Consider the following 12232-nt stretch of genomic DNA (forward strand, 5'->3'; position numbering starts at 1 on the left):
AACCTCTTTAATTCAGAGAGATGAGCGTCTGGTGTGTCAATCTTCAGAGGGAGAACACAGAGGCCGACTTTAATTTCAGCAGCACTTTGTAGTCCCTCACCCCCTCCTACTCTCCTCCTCCCTGCACCTCCCGGTCCTCCGGAGAGAGGAACCCAGAAACCAGCACAGCTGTGCCATGGCCTCACCAATCAGCCCCAATAATGCCTCCCTCTCGTCTCCTGTAGTGGACGTTCCCCCGCCCTCACGTGGGAGGGCCCTTAAAGCCCTGCTCCAAAAACAAACACAGGAATAAAGACAGCCTTCTGTAGAGGAAGGATGGAACAAAAGAGACGGGGAAGGCGGGATGGAGAGCGAAGAAGAAGAGAAAGAAGAAGAACGGTGGTGTGAATCCCCCTGGTCGTTGTTGTGGTGAACGCTGCCGGGCCAAGTCTCTCTCTCTCTCGCTCCCCCTCCCTCCCTACCTCAGAGAGCAGCGCTGACAAACATATTAATCACCTCGGGCAAATAACTCCCAGAGAAGTTAATGCACTGAGAAGCCTTCGCCGCAGCCCCCCACCCCCTGCCTCTCCTCAGCTCGCCCCACCTGCGTTTGTGTGTGTGTGTGTGTGTGTGTGCTTCAGTGAAGACTTGAGCTGAGAGCACCAGCTCCTCCTCTCTTCCTGAAAGTGAGAGAATGAGGGAGAGAGAGAGAGAGAGAGAGGGGAGAGAGAGCAATGAAGAGGGAGAGAGAGTTAGGAAAGAGTGAGTAGAAGTGGTAGAGTCGGCTGGATCATCCGTCATGTTTCAAAAAGCAAAGCAGAATCACCTTGCGTTATTAATGGCATCAGCATCCTTGAAAGAATAGACGAACGTGAGGCCTGGGGGTGACTTGTTTAAAGACAAAGTATATTGAGTTTGAGGATCAACAGTTAAATATGATATATACGTTTGATATAAACCTTTGATATCTGGCCTAGATGAATGAGAAGCTTTCTCTTTTGTCCAGAGTAACAGTTACATACAGTACAGAGTATTGATAAAGTACAGTAGTGTCGCCTGATACAAGAAGGCTTCTGGGCATATCTGGAAAATACTAACTTCAAACACAGAATAGTAATAACACAGAAATATAGTAAATACACTGTGATGATGACCACTTGACAGATGAGTAGATATATAATACACATACAAAAGATAATTTGCAATACATGTGTACATTTACACAGTGTTTGGAGTTTTATTTTGCTTGTAGTTTTTGTAAAATATACTTTTCAAAGAAATCCCGACATCTAAAACTGCAACATAGTTTGTTTCAAACAGAACAAAGTCGCACAGACATACAGTACCAGTCAAAAGTTTGGACACCTACTCATTCAAGGGCCTTGAGGACAGCTTTGCACACTCTTGGCATTCTCTCAACCAGCTTCATGAGGAATGCTTTTCCAACAGTCTTTAAAGAGTTCTCACATATGCTGAGCACTTGTTGGCTGCTTTTCCTTCACTCTGCGGTCCAACTAATCCCAAACCATCTCAATTGGGTTGAGGTAGGGTGATTGTGGAGGCCAGGTCATCTGATGCAGCACTCCATCACTCTCCTTCTTGGTCAAATAGCCCTTACACAGCCTGGAGGTGTGTTTTGGGTAATTGTCCTGTTGAAAAACAAATGATAGTCCCACTAAGCGCAAACCAGATGGGATGGCATATCGCTGCAGAATGCTGTGGGAGCCATGCTGTTTAAGTGTGCCTTGAATTTTAAATAAATCACCAACAGTGTCACCAGCAAAGCACCCCCACACCATCACACCTCCTCCTTCATGCGTCACGGTGGGAACCACACATGAGGAGATCATCCGTTCACCTACTCTGCGTCTCACAAAGACACGGCGGTTGGAACCAAAAATCTCAAATTTGGACTCAGACCAAAGGACAAATTTCCCCCAGTCTAATGTCCATTGCTCGTGTTCCTTGGCCCAAGCAAGTCTCTTCTTCTTATTGGTGTCCTTTAGTAGTGGTTTCTTTGCAATAATTCGACCATGAAGGCCTGATTCACGCAGTCTCCTCTGAACAGTGATGTTGAGATGTGTCTGTTACTTGAACTCTGTGAGGTGCAATCTGAGGTGCAGTTAATTGCCGATTTCTGAGGCTGATAACTCTAATGAACTTATCCTCTGCAGCAGAGGTAACTCTGGGTCTTCATTTCCTGTGGTGGTCCTCATGAGAGCCAGTTTCATCATAGCGTCTGATGGTTTTTGCGACTGCACTTGAAGAAATGTTCAAAGTTCTTGAAATTTTCAGGATTGACTGACCTTCATGTCTTAAAGTAATGATGGACTGTTATTTATCTTTGCTTATTTGAGCTGTTCATAATATGGACTTGTTTTTTTACCAAATAGGGCTATCTTCTGTATACCACCCCATCTTATAACAACACAACTGATTGGCTCAAACGCATTAAGGAGGAAAGAAATCCCACAAATTAACTACTTTTAACAAGGCGCACCTGTTAATTGAAATGCATTCCAGGTGACTACCTCATGAAGCTGGTTGAGAGAATGCCAAGAGTGTGCAATGCTGTCATCAAGGCAAAGGGTGGCTACTTTGAAGAATCTCAAATATAAAATATATTTTGATTTGTTTTACACTTTTTTGGTTACGACTGTACATGATTCCGGGACGGCAGCGTAGCCTAGTGGTTAGAGCTTTGGACTAGTAATCAAAATGGTTGCAAGATCAAATCCCAAGAGCTGACATGGTACAAATCTGTTATTCTGCCCCTGAACAACACAGTTAACCCACTGTTCCTAGGCTGTCATTGAAAATAAGAATTTGTTCTTAACTGACTTGCCTAGTTAAATAAAGTTTAAAAAAAATAATCCATGTGTTATTTCATAATTTTGATGTCTTCACTATTATTCTACAATGTAGAACATTTAAAAAATAAAGAAAAACCCTTGAATGAGTATGTATGTCCAAACTTTTACTGGTACTGTATATTTAAATTACTTAGCTCTCTGCATCTAGCTAGCTACACACAATAAAAAATGAACATATCGAATGAATCAAACTAAAGAAGCATACCAGAGGTTTCAGATTTCTCTTTCCATGAACATCTGCACCTCAAGTTTGGCTTTTTATTCAAAGGATATGGCAATGAGAGTCCTCCAGTGGAGTTTTGAAAAATGTGATCTCACATGGCTCCTTTGACGTTAGCATTGTGGCTCTTCATAATATCTACCAGAATACTGTCACCTGGTATTCCATTGAGAAAAGCCATCTCTGTTACTTTACATGGGAGAGATAATGATGATTTACGATGCAAATAAACTTCCCAGCCAGAGAGAGTGATATCAATACAAGATCACTACCTCTGGTGGTGTATGGGCTATGGGCTATGGACATTGACTTGGGTCAGTGGAATGGAATTAAGGTATACATTAATGGATTGTTGTGGAAGAGGGAGAGATTAGCTGAGGAAGCCGATGGCAGCCATTTTGTGGCTGGCCCGTGGCCCGTGGTGCCATCTTACAAATGACTGCATTAACAGAGCCAATTAAAGTGGCAATCATTTAATGGTCGCCTACGCAGCCATGCGAGACCAGGCCTTTTATCACGTCAATCGGCCATAAGGCGGTAAGATTCAGTTAGAGCAGAGTTCTGCAATCTGGCCAGTGGACCGACTCAGCTCCGCTCTACTCTCAATAAAACATGTCTCAGTGTCTCCACTCTCAGCACTGACTGGGCCCTAGGAAGATAGAAGATAAGTTATGTCCTTTGAAAACAAATACACTGAACCGCCTAATTTAATCAAATCTATCCATTTTAAATTCATAGTACAATTAGTGGTAAAAATAGTCTGGGAATATTTGGGACAAACAGTTAAAAAACTAAATATGGGAATTTGATATTTTGCTTTTTCATAAACTCATGAAGAACACATGTTTTCAGGGTGGGGTTCTCTCCTTCATCAGAAATCAAGGTGCAGATGGAGTGATGGGAAAAAAGAGAAAAGAGCAGCATTTTATAGAGCCACGTCCTTCTCTATCTCGACTCTGCAGTCATACTACCCAGGATGCTTCGCTTTCATCTCCAAGCGCTATTTGAGTTTTAGGAGCGTTGTAAAGACGTTTACGACAAAAAGCAACAAACAAAACAAATCAACATCAAATAAAAAAACACACACTGTGTGAACTCCTCTAGGTTATTTGGACACATTGTATACACACGCACAGTAGTATAGCATGATAATACAATTCACATGGTCATCTAGCCATAGACACATAGAATGACATGGTAAGCCATGGTCGCGTCTCAACCAGCACCCTATTCCTTATATAGTGCACTACTTTAGACCAGGGCCCATAGGGAATAGGGTGCCATTTGGGAAGCACGCCATCTCTCCCCTTCTGTAAAACTATCAACAAAAAGGTGAAAGCCTTTTTTAAGTCATGTCCCCACTTTTTAACCCCTATAGGACATGATATACTTTTATAAAAGGAAGAACATTTTATTTTTTATTTTCTTTCTCGATTTTCTCAATCTAATAATAATAGATAAGAGCACTATAATCCATTTGATATACTAATAAATGCTATGCTATAACGCTTTTAATTCTGTAATAACACACAAGTACTGCAAGAAAATGATTATTGGAAAAAAGCACACCTTGTAAAAAACAAATTAAGATAACTTTAATTCTGAAAGAAACATGTAAAGTGCCATGGAAGAGGTTAGAAATATAGAATACAAGTAAACATACAGTATGCCACACCAGAATATTACTTACATGAAAATATAACAGCAACATCAGAGTTGGTATCCCACTACCACAGAACAGCTGTTTTTACATTTTAAGGTTATAGGCCTATTGAGAGTGATCTAGAGCAGGGTTTCCCAAACTTGGTCTCCCCCCCCCCCCCCCCAACTTTTTGGGTTGCCCCCGGCGGAACCTTTTCTAGTTGAAAAACGTTCCTTGGAACCCCTCTGAAAAGGGTCTTCGAGGAACCCCATGTGCAAAGGTTCAAACCAAAACCTTTTTGCGATGGGAGGGGTTCAATTTTGAACCTTTTTAATAATATATTGTAGCGGTGGCAGCCTATGAGAAAATTGGAGGAAAAATGGAGAACCTCATCATGTTGGTGAGAGTCTCCCCTTTCCATAGTGGGGTCATATTAGTTTGTAGCCCGAATGGTTCGGATGGTACAGACTGAAGTTGGCACATCGTCGGTACCAACTTCAGACTTGTCCCATGAGGCTTGTAGGGGTCATGTTTGTGAGAGTCCCATCTTTCCATACAGTTAGTAGACCAAACTGTTTTTATGAGAATTGCGATTTTTGGTCTGACAAACAGAGATGTTGCTCTGCCACTTTCCACCGCAGATGCAGAAGGCCAACGTAGGTGGATGTTGTGGATTGAGACATATCTGTATCTTAAACTTACTGATTTCGATGAGGATTGAGACTGATATCTGTAGCTTAAACTTACTGATTTCGATGAGGATTGAGACTGATATCTGTAGCTTAAACTTACTGATTTCGATGAGGATTGAGACTGATATCTGTAGCTTAAACTGACTGATTTTGATGGGGATTGAGACTGATATCTGTAGCTTAAACTGACTGATTTTGATGGGGATTGAGACTGATATCTGTAGCTTAAACTGCCTGATTTTGATGGGGAATGAGACTGATATCTGTAGCTTAAACTGACTGATTTTGATGGGGATTGAGACTTATATCTGTAGTTTAAACTGACTGATTTTGATGGGGATTGAGACTTATATCTGTAGCTTAAACTGACTGATTTTGATGGGGATTGATTTATCATGGAATTAGATTGACACAAGGGTGAAATTCTTAAAGAATATTATAGGTTCCTCCAAGAACCCCTCAACTAACCGAAGGTGCAAATATGAAACATTGACTAGCAGTGGTTCCTTTAGGATCTCCAGGGTTCCTCGAGTCACCATTAATTCTAAGAGTGATTGAAAATGTTGTATATAAATACTGAAATATTTAAAGGTGGATATGTAAAACATTTTTACTGGATATATTTGAGGTGTGAGCCAAGCTTGTGAAATACGTTTTGTCATTGAATCTGCCAAAGGTTAAGGTGTACCCTAATCTATTCATATGAACAGATCAACAGCAATAAAACCTACACAACAATTCTAAACATTTTAAGCACCCTTGGTTGCCCTTTGAGTTATTTAAGAAGCCACAGATATTGTACTAAGAAGACAGAAGCTGTAGTAATAGCAGGATAGATCATATTCGGTATGGTACACTCTGAATCAAACAACAGCTAGTACTAGGATGTGTACGTTCAGAGCCATAGATGTATATATTTGTTTATATATTTTTCTAAATATATGGCTCTGGTAACAATCCTTGAGGATAAATTGGGTGATGGACAGTACAGCAAGCACAAAAGACAGCCAGACACATGTTTAGAATAATACAAAACAGAACATACAATACTTGGTCAACAATCATGCTGGTTCCACCAGGCTAATAATATACATCTATGAGTGAGGACTAAGTGTATGAGAAGTGAATCCTAAGTGTGAAATTTAGCAGGACCCCAAGGACATGGGAGGTTAGAATTACATCTCTTCACTTTAAAAGGAGAAGAGAGAGGTGGGAGAGTAGAGGAGATGCAGTTTATCCAATCCATATTTCACAATGGCCTTCTGATCATTGGGAACAGAAAGGGGGAATAAAGAGAGTCTGGAGAAATAGACAAAACAGCCATAGAGGTGTGTGTATGCCTGTGCTTGTGTGTGGTGGAGTCAGTCTGGTGTATCTTCAAATGAGATCAGTGCTTATTGACTGAGCTCTGTTATCGCTAATCTGTGGAGTAAATTGCCTCGGTAGCAGTTCCCCTATACAGTCTCCTTACTTCCCTCGTGGCCCGCCGCCACTGACTCCCTTCTTTACGATCCCATCACACAACATGTGTGTGTGTGAACGTCTGTGTGTAGATGAGAAAGTACCTGTTTGTCTGTATAAGTGTGCAGGTGTGTGTGTGTGTGCGTGTGTGTGTGTGTGTGTGTGTGTGTGTGTGTGTGTGTGTGTGTGTGTGTGTGTGTGTGGTGTGTGTGTGTGTGTGTGTGTGTGCGTGTGTGTGTGTGTGTGTGTGTGTGTGTGTGTGTGTGTGTGTGTGTGTGTGTGTGTGTGTGTGTGTGAGGGGAACATGATCAGTGTTGTAAGAGGTTGTGGGACGAGGAGACGCTATTTAATTCTCACAATGACCTGCCCTCTTTCTTTCTTTCTTTCTTTCTTTCTTTCTTTCTTTCTTTCTTTCTTTCTTTCTTTCTTTCTTTCTTTCTTTCTTTCTTTCTTTCTTTCTTTCTTTCTTTCTCTTCCTCTCCCCCTCTCTCTCTCTCTCCCTCTCTCTCTCTCCCCCCTCTCTCTCTCTCTTTCCAACCCCTTCTCTCTCCCCCTCTCTCTCTTTCTCTCTCTCCCCCTCTCTCTCCCCCCTCCCTCTCTCTCCCCTCTCTCCCTCTCTCTCCCCCCTCTCTCTCTACCCCCCCGCTCTCTCTCTCTCTCTGCTAGGCCTGGGCAGGGTCCCTTACAAACAGAGAGAGTCAATCTCAGAGAAATTAAAGAGAAGAACACAGTCTTAAAAAACATATTTTGGAGTGTTTTATGGAAAGAGAGAGATATGGAGAGAGAGAGAGACAGAAAGAGAGAGAGAGCGAGCGAGCGAGAGAGAGAGAGAAAGCGAGAGAGGTTTCATCCAATACAACTCACAGAGCTGAGCTTGGTCAGGTGTGTGAGGTGTAACATCACAAATCGTTCCCCATCCCAAACCTTTTTCCCCTTAACTGTCAGTAGATCCAAGATTGATGCCGGTAGATAGGGATCAATCGATACCAGCAACATGGGAGTCTCTTACACTCCCCTCCCGCCTCCCACTTTATCTCAGTAAGACTGAACATCTTCTCCTATGGGAGTCCTAACATCCTTCCTAATGTCAGTCACAAATCTAAAAGCACCTACCTCCCTCTCTCTCTCTGCCCTCCCACCTCTGCACCCTATTCCCTTTCTAGTGCCATACTTTTGACCAGGGCCCATAGGGTCAAAAGGCTCAGTTCAATTGGGATGCACCCGAGGTCTCCGGTAATCAGACTGTCTATATGGGACAGTGTCTGGGACTGGAACACAGCATGCTACCATGCAAGGTAACAACTCAATGGCCTAATCAATACAGTATGTGTGTCTATCTGCCTGTGCTCTTCTCTCTTCCATACCGTACAAGCCTGTAGTGTAGTTATTATTCCAGTAAAGAACACTAGCCAATCTCAGGGGACGAGACATGGCAATCTCAACAAAAACAGAGACACTTTATCCATTAAAGCAGCAGTGCAGTCAACCACGTGATTTTCCACTTTAAATGTTTTTTATATTTAAATTATACTCCACATTCTGAAATTGTGAAAATGATAATAATGCCCTTTTTGTGTAAAAACTGTTTGGAAATTTAAATGCCTGGAATGTTCATTGACCCAGATCATGACATCACAATCTGATCTGATTATTCTGACCAATGACCAGTCCTGTTTTATTTGCATATGTATGCTCCTATTTTGAAGGGGTAAGTGGGTCAGGCTTTAGTCTAGATGATCCTATCCGCCAATCAGGGCTGTGTATGTCAATATATTTACATTTGTATCAACATGCCCACATGATGACTGAGCAAAATATATTTGGAGTTATTTTAATGAAATAAACACATACAGTGATATATTAGACATACAGTGATTATTTAAAAATGACATTAGAAAGACTGCATGCAGGCTTTAAAAAACAAATGAGTGTGAAGAAGAGAGTTAAGGGCCCTTTCGTTCCTCTTAAATCATATATCTATCATTTTAATAACACCACAAGTAACCATCATCGTTTCCCTTCAACATCCTCTTTGTTGAATAGTGTTAATTATTCATTTTGGCATGGTGAAAAATAATGACTTGAGATATTTAAGGACTCTTTCTGAAAAGAAAAACTGACCAATGAAAGAATGCACAGCAATATCAACATGAAGTATTATTGCTTATTTTGTAGATACTATAGCTTATTTTGTAGAGGAAAACGGAAAGCTTACAAAGTGTCATTGTGTAAAAGAAACGCTGTGTTCCGCTTTAACAGAACATTATGTAATATTTTTGCATTGTAATTTCAGAAAATGTCCATAATATATCTGCAGTAATAGTGGAATGATAGTGTTTCACACAATTCTTTCCACCTAGAAAAAATATTTTTGCCGCATACAAATTGCATTGAAAATGCAGCCTTTCTATTTGACAACAAAAGATGGTCTGGCTTCTGCTGGGAAGCCTCCCTCTCTTCCATCAGTGTCACTCAGAGGCGTGGTCATCTCCTTCTCGAGCACAACCAACAATGGCAGAATGGGGCAAGGGTCAAACATAAATAAATCGTTCTGATTGCTGGTTGCGAAAATGTATACTCAATTTCAGTTTATGTGTGGAAACAATGTGTTGCAATTTGCCTAGCTTCCTCAAGGTGCAAGCAAAGTTAGAGTGCTGTACCTTTAAAGCCATTCTGTGGAGATGGGATACTTTCTGCCTCTGGCTCAGTGCCACAATCAATGCTCTCTCTCTGACACAATGCTGCTGCTGCCCAGGCCATACAGCAATGGCTGCCATAGCTCTCCCAAAGATGGTGGATAAATAAGATAGTTTACTCAGGCCGTTAACCATTGAAAAAAAATTGTCAAGGTTCCTGTCTGTGTAAGTGGGCATCCCCTCTCTCCCGTGAGCACGCTTTCCTCCATAATATCTGGCATGCTCAAGCGAGAGCGGGAACGGGAATGGGTACAGCTGGCTCTGGTCTACTTAGTGTCCCCTCCCCACTCACCACACCGCCCTGTCTGATCCGCCTGACCAAATTTATTTTGCCAGTGTGATGTCTCGCTCTGGGGCACCGCCTCCGTGGGTGGGGGCTATAAGTAGGCCAGAGTGGCCCCGCCCCTATCAGAAGAAATTAGCAAGTCGAGTGTCTTGCTTTCTCTTCTGTCTCTGGCTCTCCTCCACTCCACATATCACTTCCTCCTGCGCAGAGTTCAACAATACTGCTTCCTGTCAGCCATTTTGTTGCAGCTCAAACTCCTTTAGATATATAATACAAGCCATTTAACAGATGCTTTTATCCAAAGCAACTTACAGTCATGAGTGCATACATTTTTTACACATGGGTGGTCACAGGAATCAAACCCACTATACTGAGGTTGCAAGCACCATAATCTATCAACTGAGCTCGAGACAACCCCCCAGCTGAGTGAGTTTCTGTTTCTCTCATTAGCCTAAGAAGTCTCAGGTCTACAAACTAAAGGCTTGTTATTATGGGTCTGTTCTGTAGGCTTTGGGTCCAGCCAATACCCTTAAGGGAATGAAATTGGCCGGCTGTACCATTTACTTACTTAATAAAACCCAGTTTGAAATTTGTTGCTTAAACTGGAATTGCTGACCATTAGCGAGCTTAATGTATATTGGGAAAATGACTAATTGAAACAATAAGGGTACAGAAAATGGGTTGGAATTAAAACCTGCAATCACAGACACATCCCACAGGAGCTGAGTTTGAGAGCACACACTTAAAGAGAGGAAAATACAGCGGTGAATTCCCTCTGTATGACTCACATTATACAGAGGCAGCAACCCGCACCATGAAATACTATTATCAATGAGAAAGTGTTCAATTAATGACAATATTTTAACATTTATTGAAGAGAGAGAGAGAGAAAAGTGAGAGACCTACATGTATTCCCTCATCTCCAATTTCTCTCTCTCTCTCTATGTGCTTTCTTACATTCAAACCATCAATCTCAACCCCGAGAAGTACAGGAAATTAAAAATAGCATCATTTACAGTACAGCGATGAAAGACAATGCATATAGTCAAATAAAACTCTTAAAATGAGACTTCAATTTGAGAGATTCTTAACAAGGGGTTCATGTGTTTTTTGGACCTGGAAGTGTTTTGTTCTAGTTTTTGTTTTCCACCAGGAAGTATGAGTTTAGTTTGATAGTTGTTTTTGTTTTCCACCAGGAAGTATGAGTTTAGTTTGATAGTTGTTTTTGTTTTCCACCAGGAAGTATGAGTTTAGTTTGATAGTTGTTTTTGTTTGTTTGTTAGTTTGTTTTGCTGGGGGGTAGAAGGAGGGAGGCGTTTGTCCCTCTCTCTCTCTCTAGTAGGGAGTGAAGCGACTGCAACCTCCTCTGTATAGGCTAGCCTGCAACATCAAAGATGAAAAAAGCTCCAATCAGTATTCAGTATAGGAAGCTTGGTTTATAGAATATTATATTGGCTTCTTTTTCCTCTTCCCTCTCAAAACTTTCTTCCCTTTTTACTTTTTTAATTTTGTTGCAAAGGTTGGAGTGTTGGTGGAAATTGAGAGGAGATGAGTACTGGAGATGTTAATGTGTTTGTGTGCGTGCGTGCGTATGAATGTGGCGTTATGTTTGTGAGAAAGGAATGGAAGGAGTTGAAAAGTGGTGGTAAGATTCTTACTAAGCAGTGACTAAATTCTCTAAAGTTTGACTCTTCAATCAAAACTAAAAACTTCAATCAAGACTACAAATTCTAAATAGGTCATTGAATCAGATATACAGTAGCTAATTCTCTTTCATGTCCAGATCACGATTTATACACAACATGCACCCCTCACTCTGCCTCCCTCTCTCTGCCCCTGCCTCTGCCTCTGCCCCCGCCCCTCTCTCTGCCCCCCTGCCTCCTTGCCTACCCTCCTCTACCGCTCCTCTGTCTCTACCCCTCTCTCTGCCCCCAAGCAGGTTATACAAGTATCCTAGTACAGACATGGTTGCCTAAATCTGTCCCGCTGCCCAGAGCCCCTCATTAAAAGTGGCATAGATGATTATCTGCCTCTCCTATCTTCTCCTCTCATATCTTCTCCTCTCATATCTTCTCCTCTCATATCTTCTCCTCTCATATCTTCTCCAGCCCAACTGCAGAGGGAAGCTGCTAGCTCTGCTCTAACCTCCCTGGACCTCATTAACAAGACTCTTAACCCAGGAACTACTCATCAAACATCATTAGATATGATTAAATATTTCTCTCCTTCTCAGTCTCTCTCTCTTTTAGTAAATGTTTGTTCTTGTTCAGTGATTCTACAAGATGGCATTTAGCCATCTTGTCACTTGTTGTTCTGCCTTAGTGTTTGGCCCAGATTGACACGGTACCCCAGCCTCTTCTCTTCCCATTCAGCCTATCCATCT

The 12232-nt window shown here is 41.7% G+C and overlaps 1 protein-coding gene across 6 annotated transcripts in view; it reads right to left on the bottom strand.

The window, feature by feature from the left end:
- Positions 1-12232, bottom strand: part of rbfox3a (RNA binding fox-1 homolog 3a) — a 748768-nt gene that overhangs the window by 2506 nt on the left and 734030 nt on the right. For 5 of the 6 annotated variants that reach the window (XM_082977478.1, XM_014212853.3, XM_014212878.3 and 2 more), the window contains one exon: positions 8683-11229. The exons of the other annotated variant lie outside the window; for it this stretch is intronic. In XM_082977478.1, the coding sequence (XP_082833604.1) occupies positions 11185-11229 (45 nt within the window). In that variant the 3' untranslated portion in view covers positions 8683-11184. Of the gene's footprint in view, positions 1-8682; positions 11230-12232 lie in introns of those variants that run through there. 6 annotated transcript variants of the gene reach the window in all.

The sequence above is a fragment of the Salmo salar genome, chromosome 01 (assembly GCF_965601325.2).
Source record: "Salmo salar chromosome 01, fSalSal1, whole genome shotgun sequence".
NCBI classification, from domain to species: domain Eukaryota; kingdom Metazoa; phylum Chordata; class Actinopteri; order Salmoniformes; family Salmonidae; genus Salmo; species Salmo salar.